We start from the raw sequence: 15,155 nt of genomic DNA on the forward strand, positions 1-15,155 counted from the left end.
CCCGAAAAAAAAAATGGCGCTGGGGCCGCAGGAGCGGCGGCAAGGAGTGGGAGGAGCAGTAGCGGCGGCAGCGACGAAAGAAAAAATGGCGCTGGGGCCGCAGGAGCTGTGGCGGTGAGAAGCAGGAGCGGCGGCGAGAAGCAGGAGTGGGAGGAGCAGTAGCGGCACCACGCGCGGGAGGGACCCCCAGAGATCTTCCGTCTGCCAGTTGTGGATGATCTGAAAGGGGAGGGGAGGAGAGAGTGAGGGGAGGAGAAGAGAGTTGGGGGGGGGGAGAGAGACTAGAGGGGGGAGGGAGTGGGAAGGAAATGGACCGAAAATTTTTTTTTTAAATGTAGCCCGTTGTTACGGGCTTAACGGCTAGTATTTTCATAAGCAAGATATGTGCATATATCAGCCAACTTTATAAAATAGCTGCTTCATGGGGGGGGGGGGGGGGGGGGAGTGGTTTCAAGAACGTAGTAACTTTGCTGAGGACTTCGACAGATCAAGATCTCGTACCAGGTCATCCAGCTTGAGTGAATGGCTGGCACATTCTGGCATCAACTTCTGAGGCCACGAAATCTTTATCGTCTGAGTCTTTGGAAAGATTGGAATGATAAAATTCATCATCGTCGGAACTTTCCAAAGTACTGAAGATAGGTACAGGGACTTCGCCGCAGTGAGCAACCGGTCTTATAGCTGAGGGGAGATTTGGGTACGGGATGGAAGATTTTGTCTTTGTGTTCATGCCTGTAATAATTACCATGCAGAAGTAGCAGTCATCAACATTGTTTTGGGGCTCTTGCCACACTATTGGAACTCCGAAGCTGAGACTTTTTCTCTGACCTTTAGTCCATTGTCTCAGGTTTTCAACACATGTCCTGCACACTTTGTGTGGTGCCCAAGGTTTGGCCTGGTCACCCAGTTTAACCCTGAAATATGCATGATAAGCTTTTCGTACAAAGTCAGATATATTCGTCCTTTGTTTGGGTGTTGTAAAACAACCACAAATGTAACAGAATATATCAGGATCACTCCGGCACCGTCCACGAACTATTCGAGTATTGGATGACATATTCAACAAAAACAGATTTAACAGAGTTAAATTTGCTGAGACTTCTAAGCCTCTTGAACGACTGAATGCTGCTGGTTCTCATGCTGCTTATACAGCCATAAAATGCCATCAGCAGTTTTAAACTGTTTAATAAGCAGTCTTCCTATTGGTTATACCAATTGTGTATTAGCATGTCTTTCTGCGCATTAATTATCTTTTTGCATATTCAGCATATCTAAATAATAATGTTGAGATTACTTACCTGATAATCTCGTTTTCCTTAGTGTAGACAGATGGACTCAGAACAAGTGGGTATAGTGTGCTCGTGCTAGCAGTTGGAGACGGATCTGACGTCAGCACGGGTACATATACCCTCACAGGAAGTGAAGCACTTCAGTAATCTTCCTTGCAAAAGTTGTTATGGATATATGTGTACTGACGATCAATGAAATAGTGAAACAGGATTCCCCTGACCGATTGATAGTAGCTGGAGACTGCCAGCATTCCCAACCGGAAGGTGTCGACACCTGGCAGAGTGGACGCACCCATGTAAGAAGTGAGAAGGCTTACCTTGAATCGGTGAAACCCATGTATACTGGTAGCTGGGCGGGATGCTGAGTCCATCTGTCTACACTAAGGAAAACGAGATTATCAGGTAAGTAATCTCAACATTTCCTAGCGTGTAGCCAGATGGACTCGGACCAAGTGGGATGTACAAAAGCTTTACTCCCGGACTGGGCGGGAGGCTGCCTGAGGACCGTGTAAGACCACCCTCGCAAATGCTGTGTCCTCCCTGGCCTGGACATCCAGACGGTAAAACCTGGAGAAGGTATGGAGGGAGGACCATGTCGCCGCTTTACATATTTCTGCAGGCGACAGCCTCCTAGATTCAGCCCAAGACGCTGCTTGGGCTCTGTTAGAATGAGCCTTGACTTGAAGAGGCGGTGACTTCCCGGCCTCTACGTAGGCCGCTCTGATAACTTCTTTAATCCAGCGGGCGATGGTGGGCCGAGAGGCTGCTTCTCCTTGCTTCTTCCCGCTGTGAAGGACGAACAGATGGTCCATCTTTCGTTTGTCTTCTGTCATGTCCAGATATCTGGGCAGCAATCTGCCGATGTCGAGATGGCGTAGTAAACGCCCTTCTTCTGATTTCTTCAAACCCGCCGTGGTTGGCAAGGATATGGCTTGATTGAGGTGAAATTGTGAGACCACCTTAGGCAAGGATGGAACCGTGCGAAGATGGATAGCCTCTGGAGTGATCCTGAGAAAGGGGTCACGGCAGGACAGTGCCTGTAGCTCTGAGATACGGTGTGCTGAACATACGGCCAGCAAGAACACCATCTTCAAAGTTAGAGAACGGAGAGATAGGCCCCTAAGGGGTCTGAAGGTGGATCCCGTGAGGAAATCCAAAACAAGGTTAAGGTTCCACAGGGGCACTGGCCACTTCAGTGGCGGACGAATGTGCTTGACTCCTTTCAGGAAGCGAGAAACATCTGGGTGCGTGGCAATGGTCTTGCCATCCCTCCTGGGACCGTAGCAAGACAGCGCAGCCACTTGAACCTTGATGGAGCTTAGGGAGAGACCCTTCTGAAGCCCATCCTGCAGGGGAAGTAGAAAGTAGATTGGAAACACGCTCAGCGAGCGTGCAGGCTCTCCAAACTGCTTTGGAGACGGAAATTACTGAAGTGCTTCACTTCCTGTAGGGGTATATGTACCCGTGCTGACGTCAGATCCATCTCCAACTGCTAGCACGAGCACACTATACCCACTTGTTCTGAGTCCATCTGGCTACACGCTAGGAAATGTTACGTTATTGCTATGAGTAGACTGCGGAAAAACCGGAGGTGATTGGAGGAAACAGATGTGATTTTTGGATTCAGCACACTAAAATACATAAAGATCACGTTATCTTGTAATCAGCAAAACTGATGTAGACCAGTGAGCCTGCAAATTGGCTTTTCTTGATAAATTCACAGATTCATTGTAAAGACGACAGATTTCCATTTGGAGGTCCCAGACTTCTGCAGAGTGTCCAGCACTTGAATTTTTCATGCTTAAATTCCTGATTTCACTGTAAATTCCAGTCATGCACACACTTTGGTTCCACAAAGCACTTCAGGATATAGATCTAAAAATACAACAGAGCAGGGTTAGAATACTTTAGTAATTAAAAAAAAAAGAAAAAAAAAAAAGATAGGCAGCCCAGTGGCTAATGCTCTGAACTGTATTTATTTCAGCAGAAAAAGGAAGACGATATTGTCCCTGTATAGATCCCTGGTGAAATCTCACTTTGTCTACAGTGTACACTTCTGGAGACTGTACCTTCCAAAGGATATAAACAGGATTGAGTTGGTCCAGAGGGTGGCTACTAAAATAGTCAGTGGTCTTCATTCTAAAGCATATGGGGATAGACAAAAGATCTAAAACATGAACCCCCTAGAGGAAAGGCAAGATATTTTAATTTCTCTATCAAATCTTAAAGGCTTCCATGTACAGGAGGTGAGCTTTTTTGAACGGAAAGAAGGCTCTAGAACGAGGCTGAAAGGACAGACTCAGTAATCTGAGTCTATGTCCTTTCAGCCTTTTTTTTTTTTTTTTAAGAGAAGGTGGTTGATAGGTGGTACAGCCTCCCAGTGGAAATGGTGGAGACAAAAACAATATCTGAATTCAAGAAAGCATGGGATAAATACAGGGGATCTCTAGTAAGTGTGGGAACTGTAAAGCTAAATTGATTAGATAGATGGGCAGCCTGGATAGGCCATACCGTCTTTGCCATCATGTTTCTATATGGTTGGTTTTCTAGACCACCTTTCCAATTTTACTTCAAGATAATTTACAAACATTTTTTCAGGTGCACTGTAAATTAGAAACTTATAAAAACATGCCATACTGGGTCAGACCAAAGATCCATAGCTAAAGTCTGTCTCAGATATTGACCAATCCAGGACACTAGTACCCAGTAGGATCCCAAAGAATAGGTTAGATTATTCTTGCTTATAATCAGAGTTGAGCAGTAGCTTCCCTAAGTAGACATAGCTAATAATGTTTTATGGACTTTTCTTCCAGGAACCTGCCTAAATCCTTTTTAAACCCAGCTAGACTAAATGCTTTCACCACATCTTCTGGAAATAACAAACTTCCACTGTTTAATTTTATGCTGACTGAAATATACTTTCCCCAATTATTTTTAAAAGTGCTACCTCTTAGCTTCATGTAGTCCTTCCCTAGTCCTACTATTACTGGAAAGAATAAAATAAAAGTAGATTCCTGGATTAAGTTCCTTGGGTGCACTCACAGCCTTTATTTATTTATTTAAGGCTTTTATAGCCTTGTGCAAAGAAGCCAGCCACTGCTCTAATTATGCTTGTTGGCCATACAAGGAGCTAGCCAATATATTGTAGTTCTGTGGGGAGCACAGTTTGTTCTTCAGTTTAATTTTTTGTGTTTGCAAACTTTACTACTCATGCAGCAAGGAGTTTGTGCATATACAACTGTGTATATTCTTTAGTGTCTTCATGCAAATCCTGTGCTAAAGCATTAGCTATTACTCCCCAATGCAGTAAGGTGTACAGGCTTAGCTTTTCAAGCACTAAAGAATCAACACCTGGTCTGAAGTAAAGGTTTCCAGGGCTAATGTAGGTCTATGAGCAGAACTTGGAGTTCTGGTGCTAGGATCTGTAGTTAGGAATTTATGTGCAGAAAACATGCTTTGTGCACAAATTAAAAAAAGTTTTCTGCACTGAAAACAGATTGTGCGCACAAAGCATATTTCTTGTTATTAATCCCAGAGTACAAGTCCTGGCACTCAAGTTAAAAAGTTATGCTTCTAATGACACAGAACATTTTTTGTCCACATAAATAAGTTTTCCTCACAAAAAGTGTAATAATGGAGACATATACAGGAACAAATCACAAATGTATGTATTAACATGTAAAGGTCAAGGCAATGCCTCCTCCCCTCCTTTTCTGGGTTTTTCCTTACCATGCTTTTACCATCTAGCTTTTCTTTCTGACTTTGGGCAAGTCACTTTACCTTCTGTTACCTCAGGTACAAACTTTCAGCCTCGCTATTACCCCTTATACTGTAAGTTGTGATAGCACGTGGAAAACGCGCTGGCAACTCCCCCCCCCCGAAAATAATAGCGCTCAGCACATGCCAATGCATGTTGATGAACCTATTAGTCACCCGGAATACTGAAAGTAAAATATGCAGCCAAGCCGCACATTTTACTCTCAGAAATTAATGCTTGCCAAGAGCAGGCATTACGTTGGAAGCAACCCTGAAACGTGTACAGAAAAGCAGAAAATTCTGCTTTTCTGTGCACCCTCCGACTTAATATCCCAGCAATATTAAGTCAGAGGAACCCAAAAAAAATAAAAAGAAAAATCTGCCCACTGGTCAGTGGGTTCAAAAACGGACATTCAATTTTGCCAGCGTCCGTTTTCCGAACTCGTAGCTATCAGCAGGTTCGAAAACCAACACTGGTAAAATTAAGCGCTCTCTCTCTTCGTCCTCTTCATCTCTCAGAGTCTACTCAGACCTGTCCTCTATCTTTAAGCCTGCCAGAACCCAGATTACCTATGAGAACATCTCCCCTGTTCCAGTCCAGCGGAGCTGTGTGTTCAAAGAAAGAAACTCCGGAATGAAGCCAGCGGGAAGGATTCGCTGAGGCAGCTGGGAGCCCTAGAGGAAGGAGGTCAGCGTGGAGCTCCCAGGACCATCGGAGGAAGGAACGCTGCCGGTGGAAGAGAGACAAGAACACTTCGAACCCCAGGAGATTAAAAAACCAGAGGTAATAACTCTCGAGTCTTTATGGGACTTGATGGCAAGCATGGCTCAGACCCTTGAAGTACAGACCAGACGTCTGGGAGAGGTTGAAAATAAGATGGTTAAAGCTGAAGTGGAGTTGCAGGATCATTCAAAATCTCTGCAAGGAATCTCTGTGGATATAAAAAGAACTGAAGGACTCCAATAGAAATACTGTAAGTGAAAGAATGTCTTCATTAAGAAGACTTGAATCCATAGAGAATTACCTAAAAACACCTGAATTTGAGACTTTTAAGCTTCCCTAAAGTTTTAAGAGAGTTACCACTAATATTTAAAAACTATATGAAAGAGGCACTTAAAATTCCAGAGGCATCTATTCCTGCTGTTAAAAAAATATTGTTTCTTCCAAATAAAAGGGCTATGGTAGCAACTGCTAATAATCTTAATAATGCAGGCATAGATATGGCTAATCTCACAGATTACCTTGAGAATTCTGCTATAGAGGTAACAGAAAGCAGTGCTTTTTGTGTCATTATATTCTGAATATGATGTGAGTTTACTGATGAAAAATTACTTTAAAAATTTAAATGCCTCTTTTTTTGGGTGCTCAAATTCGCACGTATCCTGATTTATCTAGATATATGCAGCTTAGACGTAAACATTTCTTTGTATTAAGACCAGAAGTTATGGCATTGGGTGCCAATTTCCATTATCTGTGTAAGTGCGTAGTAAATTATGATGGTAATGCATACATCTTTTTTCTTCCTGAGCAGCTACGGTCTTTTCTGAATGGGAGAGCATAGATAGCTTGATATGGGTCTAAACAATTAACTGGAAGTAATGGTATAGTTTGAAATTAGTATTTCCTTTGATTCTCCCTTATATTCAATTGTTTTCCCCCCATATTACCTATGTATAGAAGGAAAATAGAAAAATAATGCTAAAGAATTATATGTGGAACTATTGGAACTATATATAAATTTCTTACTTTGTAAAAGATATTTCTTTTCTGGTTTCATGGCAAAGAAGTTCTTTGTTAATTTCATATAAAATTAAAAAAAAAAAAAAAAGGTATTGTGTAAAGCTTGTTAGCTGACTTATTTCTGTACATTCAACTGGACTAATATGGATACCACAAAACTGTACAGCTTAGGTAAAACCTATGTATTTAAAAATTCAGGAAACCATGATCTGAATTCTGGTCCAGATTTAGGAATAGATAAAAATAAGCAAATAGGGATATGCATTTGTTTTAACCAACTTTGAAAAATGCAACAAATAAGGGCCAATTTGATTTTTTCAGGGCACCCCCTCCCAAAATTAAACAAATCCTATTAAATTCAGTTAAAAAAAAAAAAAAGATCTTCCATTGGGCTACACCTAGGCCAGGGCCTCACTTAAGGAATAAGCCGAGGCCCAAAGTATAGGTCACGGCCTACACTTCAGTTGGGCAGGCATTAGTTTATAGGCATAAAGTATGCAGATTGGCCACACATTTTGCTTTCTGAAGCCCTGGTGACTGACTAATAGTTTCATCAACATGCATTTGCAAATGATGAGCGCTATTAATTTTCAGGAGGTTTGGCCACACGTTTTCGAGGTACTAAACCCCTTATAGCATAAGGCAGTCGTTTTCAACCAGTGTATTGTGGCACACTAGTGTGCCACGAGGCACCGGCAGGTGTGTCGCGCACCCGCTGCTCTTTCCTCCCCCCTTTCACCTCAGCGAGACGAACACTGCTACCATTCCTGCCCGGGCTATCAGCACCTTCAAGCCCAGAGGGGAACGGCAGCAGTGGTTTGTGGAAGCAAGCAACAGAAACATGACAGTTTCTTCTTCCCGCCCCTGTGGCCCGGAAGAGGAAGTAATGTCTACCGGGCACGCGGGAAGAAGAAAAGGCCATGCCTGCATGCTGCTGAAGGAGCACGGCGCCGCTGCCCCCCCCACCCCGGCTCTGACCTCCCCTTCTCTCGCCAGCGTGACACCTGCAAGAAAATATTAAATTATAATAAACTGCAAAAAAAAAAAAAAAACCACAACAAAAAAAAAAAAAAGGCTGGGGTGGGGAGAAAAGAATAAAATTACAATCTCAGCTGATGGCTCTGTGCCACGATCTCTCGCAGCACAAGCAAACAGCTGAGTGATGCCTTCTTAGCGCTGTGGGGTTGGGGAGGTCGCTTCTGCTGCAGTTTCCAGCCTGTCAGGACTCTGCTTTTAATAGCAGCATACCAGCTACCTTGTGCTGTAGCTGCTGTGTGCTGTGGGTGGGGGTGAGTGAGACAGAGAGTGAGGCAGCATGTGTGTAAGTGTAAGTAAGAGAAAGGTGTGACAGAAAGGGAGATTGGTCAGGCAGGTGACTGGTATTTGTGTGTGTGTGAGAGAAAGGGAGATTGGTCAGGCAGGTGCCTGGTATTTGTGTGTGTGTGAGAGAAAGGGAGATTGGTCAGGCAGGTGCCTGGTATTTGTGTGTGTGTGTGAGATAGACTAGTCATGGGCCTTAAGGAAGAAGAACGTGAAGACAGAGCTTCAGCAGCCCTTCTGGTATGTGCTATTGGCCTACAATGGAAAGGAGTACGAGAGTTACTGGAGAGGGTAAGTAAAGGTGGCTTTTTAAGTTTATCTTTCTTGATTGACTGCCATTTTAATTATTAGGTATTATGGGGTAGATTTTCAAAGGGGTACACGCGTACCCCCCAAAAACCTACCCCAAACCCCCCCTGTGCGCGCCGAGCCTATTTTGCATAGGCTCGGCGGCGCGTGCAAGTCCCGGGGCTTGCATGGAGGGGCGTGTCGGGGAGCGTGTCAGGAGTGATGTGGCGTGTCCGGGGGCGTGGTTCCAGCCCGGGGGCATGACAGCGACCCCTGGACCAGCCCCCGGACCGGAACATGGATCGCGGCAGCCGGCCCGGCGCACGTAAAATTACACCTGCTTCCAGCAGGCGTAACTTTCGGGATAAAGGTAGGGCCGGGGGGGGGGGGGGGGGGGGGAGGCGAAGGAAAGTTCCCTCCGAGGCCTCTCCGATTTCGGAGCAGCCTCAGAGGGAACGGAGGCAGGCTGCGCAGCTAGGCGTGCGCAGGCTGCCGGTTTTGGGCAGCCTTGCGCGCGCTGACCCAGGATTTTAATGGATACGCGCGTATCTATTGAAATCCTGTGTACTCTTGTTCTCGCCTGGTGCGCGAACAAAAGTACGCGTGTGCGCAGAATTATAAAACCTGCCCCTATGTGATGTGTCTGCTGTTAGAAATAGTTTTATTGGTGTTTGGAGAATTTTTAATAATTTTGAAAATTTTTAATGACTGGATGTTTCATTTATCAATTGTTTTGAAACATTTATTATATTCTAGTTTTAGAATTATTTTATATTTCTCAGGGAATGTATAAATAGAAATGTGGAGACAAAAACTGAACTGGAAACAGCAAGAAGCCAAACTCTGTATGCAGTAAAACAACGCAAAATAAAAACATTAGCTTTATGGTCACTTTATTCTGTATTTGATGAGGGTCTGTCTGTGTTCTGCATGTGTGACCCAGCTAAGGGTGTTCTGCGAGCTTGTAGTTTCTTGGTAGGGATCTATAGCAGCTTGGCTTGTTCTGTTTTCCTAATAGGAGGTGTATTGGTGTTTAGGGCCTGGTGTAATTTTTGCTGTGCTGCCTTTTCATAGAGTTGTTACTGTTTGAGTTCCATAATGCAGGTGTAACTTTGTGCACATTAGTTTGTGTACATTATTTTAAATCTTGGAAGTCTGATAGGTGCTATATTTTTGTTTTGCATGAATGCAGAGTGGCTTTTTTGGGGTTCCATTCCAGTTTCTGTTTCCATATTTGTAATTTGTGGTCTTTCTGTACTTGGTGAAGGTTGATTCTATGTGTATGACCAAGGTGAAGTATTTTACTAGCATGTAGGCATTTGTATCAAAATTATTTGTTGTGTTTTCTCAATAGAACATGCATTGGTGGTAAATTACTGTTTTTTCATAAGGAGGGCTATTGCACCTGCTAGGAGAGAGTGTTTATGTTGCTTTTATTGAGATGACACCAGAAATATATATTTTTTGTATGGTAAATTGAAGGGGGAATGTCCTAATTCTGCTCTGCACCCATTGTTGGGGGTCGAGGGGGTTCCCCTTGAACGCAGAGTGTTTGTATACATTTAGCCTGGTGATAGTCACAAGTTCAGTGTGTCACGCATATGAGAACCATCTGTGAGGTGTGTCCCGACCGAAAAATAGTTGAGACCCACTGGCCCCTCCAAAATACTCGGCCAAGCACGTGTTAAACAGTGCGCAAGGCCGAACGCACTTTACAGAATCAGGATCATTAGTTTGGGAGGAAGAGAGGGAAGGGCGGAGACGAATGGGCTCCGATTCAGCACGTCCCTTCAAAAACTAAAACCTATGTTTCAATGGCGTTGGACTCAAAGAACCACAATGCACATACTCGGGCTTCAGGTTCCCGCAGGTCACCGACCCATCAGTTTCAGGTGCTCATTCGTCCAGAACTCAAGTACCTGTTAAATCCCAGGACCCACCGCTCAGAGAAGCTGCCGATCCCACTATCCTCATAAGACTTTCTGCACGCCGAATCCTTCCCTAACGCCTCTGCGCTTCTCTCCGACCCGCCTCTCAACTGTCCCAGCCCGCAGGGCGCATTCACGACAGAGCAGCATTGTGAAATTAAAAAGCAAAACCGATTACTATGTGCAATGAAGATAGTTAAATATTTCTTACCACCTTCGAGTTGTTTTATCTGAACCAAACATCGTTTCTAAACAAACGCTATTTGCCACAAAAGCCTACAGTGCATTATACCAGTCAAGACCGGCGGCGGCGACCACACAGCGCATGCGCAGGGTCTTCCACTAGCTCCTCGAGACCGGCAGCACCTGTTGGGAATCCAGGAAGTTGCAACTGACTGGCAGCCTGTGAATGCTTCCTGTTGATGCGCATGCGCAGAGCGCTGGTCACGCTCTCCGGGATTTAGTACGGTGTTGGCCAGAGCTGAAGTTGAAAGAACAATAGGGGCGTGGCTTTCTGACGGCTGAGCTGGCTGCAGAAAAAAAAGCTGCCTATAAGTTTAAAACGCTGTGCAATTTGGCGGGAAAATTATCTTTGAAACTTTACGGAAAGAAGTTTTAGCTGGGGTGTTTTCAATGCCGATTCGTGCGTATTGTACTATTTGTTCCGACTTCTTCGATAATTCGCGTGATGTGGCTGCCGTTAATTGTGGGCACACCTTCCACCATGAGTGGTAAGTCTCTTGGGGATAAAGGGATGCAGTCTGCGGAAGTAGAGGAGGTGTAAAATCGTCCCCACTCTCTCCAGTAAATTCAATATCCTCCCGCTCATTGATTTCTGTATCCCTAAACCCCATCTGAGCTCTCAATAACCGAGAACTTACCATTACCCTGAAAAGCTCAAATGACTAGAGCTGGTATCCGTCCCCCATACACGATTCTGATCTCCACCTGGTCTTGTCGCCCAACATTGGATAATGTATTTGTAAAGAGAAAGGGAATGATATTAGGTGGACACTTACTGGCATGGTAAAAAATGATTTATGTTGCTCTGCTGCATGACCATAGCCAAGAATTTCGCTGTCTGAGGCAAACCAGAAATCTTCCAGTAACAACTTCTTACTTGTTTCTGGGCCAGACCATGTGCAAATATACCAGGGCTATGTCTGGGAATATATGAATTCTGGTTTTCCGGACATGATGTAGATTATCGGGTGGGATTGGTGAAGGGGGACTTGAATTTATTCCTGTCTTTGCAATGTCTATTGTTCTAGGCGGTTTATAATTTTAAAACACTTGAACCAAAAAGGGCATTCAATAACAAGCTCCAAAATATAGGTCTTTAGGCCACTCTTAACTTCTCTGGTTTTGTCTGCAATTTTCTATTGCCCTTGTTATTCTGGGTAGGCGTTAAAGTTAAAATTTCAACGTCTCCCTAAATATTTTAAAATCACTTTTCATCTTAGCTTCTGGCTGATAGCTGAAAAATCTTGTCAAGGTATTTTCTGCAATTGTACAGGCCTGGATTTAGGTATAGGCAACTGCCTCCACTGTCAAATATTTATAGGCTCTGCCTCTTTCCTCATTCCTTCCCTTGAGGCTGTGGGTTTGGTGGCACAGTATAACAAAGGAGGGCTCACAGAGGAAGGGTCCAACATGCTTTATTTTGTTCAGTTTAACAGAAGGGCTGCAGATAGTCTGTTTACTCACTGTTTCTTGGTCTCACTGTTCCCCAGACTCCTGCAGCCCTGGGATGCTTGCTCAGTCCAAACAGTGGCTGTTCCACAGCACACTGGCTGATTTATGGTGGTACTCTGAAGTACCAACCACAGTCAGTTACCACAGGTCTTATCTGGGTACAGCTGCTCTCCTGATCCTGTTTCTGGCATTGGTTTTCCTCGCTAGATGCAGGGACCTCTCTCAAGAGTCCCAAGCACCTCCCTATAGAGCTTCAGGCTCTCTTGCCTCTAACTAACATTTACAGACCTTGTCTCAAATACACAATAACTAACGCGACAGCAACAATTTTAATGAACACTCAATTTCATGTCTTTTCCTGTACGTACCCAGATCAGTCCAGACTCCTGGGTTTATGCTTCCCTTCCAGCATATGGAGACAGACAGTTTAACTGACACTGCCATATAGCCTAGAGTGCCTCCTGCAGTCCCTCAGTATTTCTTTGTCTCCAGCAGATGGTAGATGTGCATACCTGCAGTCTCGACTAAACTTAAAAAACCCCCCAAAAAAACCCAACCTAATTCCTCCCAGGAGGTTGGCAGGCCCTGGTGGGGCTATCCCTCCTGGTCTTGAGGTGGACGCGCAGAGGGTTAGGGATTGCTCTGTCCTGATAGCCAGGGGCAGAAAGCTGGTGGACCCAACGCCCTCTGCCCCAGGAGGATTGAAGTGACCTGCTGCCCATCTTCAGAACTAGAAAGTGCCTCTTCCGTTCCTTTGCTTCTTAAAGTTTAAAAAAAAAAAAAAAAAAAAAAGCAGAGTTGTGAGGATTTGCTGGTGAAAGGCTCTGCCTTCTGAGGCTGGCGGTTTTTTTCCACTGAGTGCGGGTCGGCATTCGAAGGCTTTCCCTTGTGCTCCTCTCCTTTGTCAGCGTTCTTTCCGCAGGCGGCTGATGCCACATAGCTTGAAGTGCGTCGGCTGTGGAGATTCGCGTGCATAGCGGCCACTGCTCCCACTGCCTCCTAGGGGAAGACGGTGATTCTGGCATGTCTGTGGGAGGGGGGGGTCCAACCAGCAGTACAAGTTGGCAGCGCTTTTGCAGGCGTTGGAGGATCCGGAGCAGTTTCCCGTCGGCACGGGAATTGCAGCCATATTGGCCACATTTGCTGCTTGGTAGATGTAGTGTATTTGGATTTTCAGAAGGCGTTTGACAAAGTCCCTCATGAGAGGCTTCTAAGAAAACTAAAAAGTCATGGGATAGGAGGCGATATCCTTTCATGGATTACAAACTGGTTAAAAGACAGGAAACAGAAAGTAGGATTAAATGGTCAGTTTTCTCAGTGGAAAAGGGTAAACAGTGGAGTGCCTCAGGGATCTGTACTTGGACCAGTGCTTTTCAATATATATATAAATGATCTGGAAAGGAATACGACGAGTGAGGTTATCAAATTTGCAGATTATACAAAATTATTCTGAGTAGTTAAATTACAAGCTGATTGTGATACATTACTGGAGGACCTTGCAAGACTGGAAGATTGGGCATCCAAATGGTAGATGAAATTTAATGTGGACAAGTTGCAAGGTGTTGCATATAGGGGAAAAATAACCCTTGCTGTAGTTATATGATGTTAGGTTCCATATTAGGAGCTACCACCCAGGAAAAAGATCTAGGCATCATAGTGGATAATACTTTAAAATCGTCGGCTCAGTGTGCTGCAGAGTCAAAAAAGCAAACAATGTTAGGAATTATTAGGAAGGAAATAGTTAATAAAACGGAAAATGTCATAATGCCTCTATATTACCCTGCTATTAATTGCATCAGTAGCATGGGATCTTCTTAGTGTTTGGGTAATTGCCAGGTTCTTGTGGCTTGGTTTGGTCTCTTTTGGAATCAGGATGCTGGGCTTGATGGACCCTTGGTCTGACCCAGCTTGGCAATTTCTTATGTTCTTATGAACTGAAGTAGCCGGGGGGTGTGGGGGGGTGTGGATTTCCTTCTCTCATTGTCCCCGGCTGTTGGGAGTCCTGCACGGGCCCAGAGGGGCCAGGTAGAGATAGCAGAGGACCTCCTTTTCTGCGGCTTTTATAATGTTGATGCACAAAGCTTTTAGGGTCAAAAATCCGCAGGGCAGCATCGGCCCAAGCTTGACGTTTCCACTGAGCTTCGGCCCAAGAAGAGATTCAGATCCACAAGCAGACCAGAGGCTACCAGGGTTCAGCGAGTCCTTGGGGTGCCCGTACTGTGTGCTGCGGGGACGAATTTTCAGAGGGTTCTGATGGTGACGTAGTGGTTTGATCTGCAACTCTTCAGATGGATCCTTCCCTGGGTGGGAGGAAACAATCTGGGGAAGACGAGGAAGGCCCGCTTGTTGTCTGTGATGATCCAAAGGTGATGCGGCTCTTCTGTCGGGAAGAGTTAGTGCCTATGATTCCCCATATTTTAGAGGAGTTGGGGATCAAGCTTCCAGAGAAGGAGTCTGATCAAGAGGATGTGGACCTGGTTATGGCTGGCTTACTGGGCCTGGGAAGGACTTTTCCTTTTCATAAGTCCATTAAGCAGTTGGTGGTCCAGGAGTGGGACGCTCCGGAGACTGCACAGAAGGTGGGCCGGGCGATGGATAAATTATATCCTTTACCCGAGGACACTTTGGAGATATTGAGGGTGCCGAAGGTAGATGCCGCCATGTCAGCAGTAACTACAGAAACAATTCCAGTGTCCGGGGCTGCAGCTTTGAAGAATTTGGAGGACAGGAGGCTTGAGGTGTATCTGAAAAAGATTTTTGAAGTGTCAGGGCTCTGCATTCGGGCTGCGGTTTGCAGCAGTTTCATGCTTTGAGCGGGGCTGTGTTGGGTCCAACAGCTGCATTCTGACAGATCCATTCTGACAGATCCAAAAAAAAAAAACCCTTAAATAAATGTCCTCTCAGGAGGCGATGCAGGCAGAGCGGCTGGAAGCCATAGTAGCCTATGGCACTGACATGCTGTGTGACCTCATCCGGATGTCCTCTAGGACCATGATGTCGGTGGTCTCAGCAAGAAGGCTGCTGTGGTTATGAAACTGGCCGGCGGATGTCTTGTCCAAGTCTCAGCTAGGAGTGCTACCTTTTAAAGGGAAACTGCGTTTTGAGACGAGTTGTCTGAGCTGATAAAGCAACTCGGGG

The 15,155-nt window shown here is 45.0% G+C and overlaps 1 protein-coding gene across 1 annotated transcript in view; it reads left to right on the forward strand.

The window, feature by feature from the left end:
* Positions 1–10,955: 10,955 nt before the first annotated feature.
* Positions 10,956–15,155, forward strand: part of TRAIP (TRAF interacting protein) — a 138,197-nt gene continuing 133,997 nt past the window's right edge. The window contains exon 1 of the mRNA XM_029599671.1: positions 10,956–11,053. Within this exon, the coding sequence (XP_029455531.1) occupies positions 10,956–11,053 (98 nt within the window). The remainder of the gene's footprint in view (positions 11,054–15,155) is intronic.

The sequence above is a fragment of the Rhinatrema bivittatum genome, chromosome 4 (genome assembly GCF_901001135.1).
Source record: "Rhinatrema bivittatum chromosome 4, aRhiBiv1.1, whole genome shotgun sequence".
NCBI lineage: Eukaryota > Metazoa > Chordata > Amphibia > Gymnophiona > Rhinatrematidae > Rhinatrema > Rhinatrema bivittatum.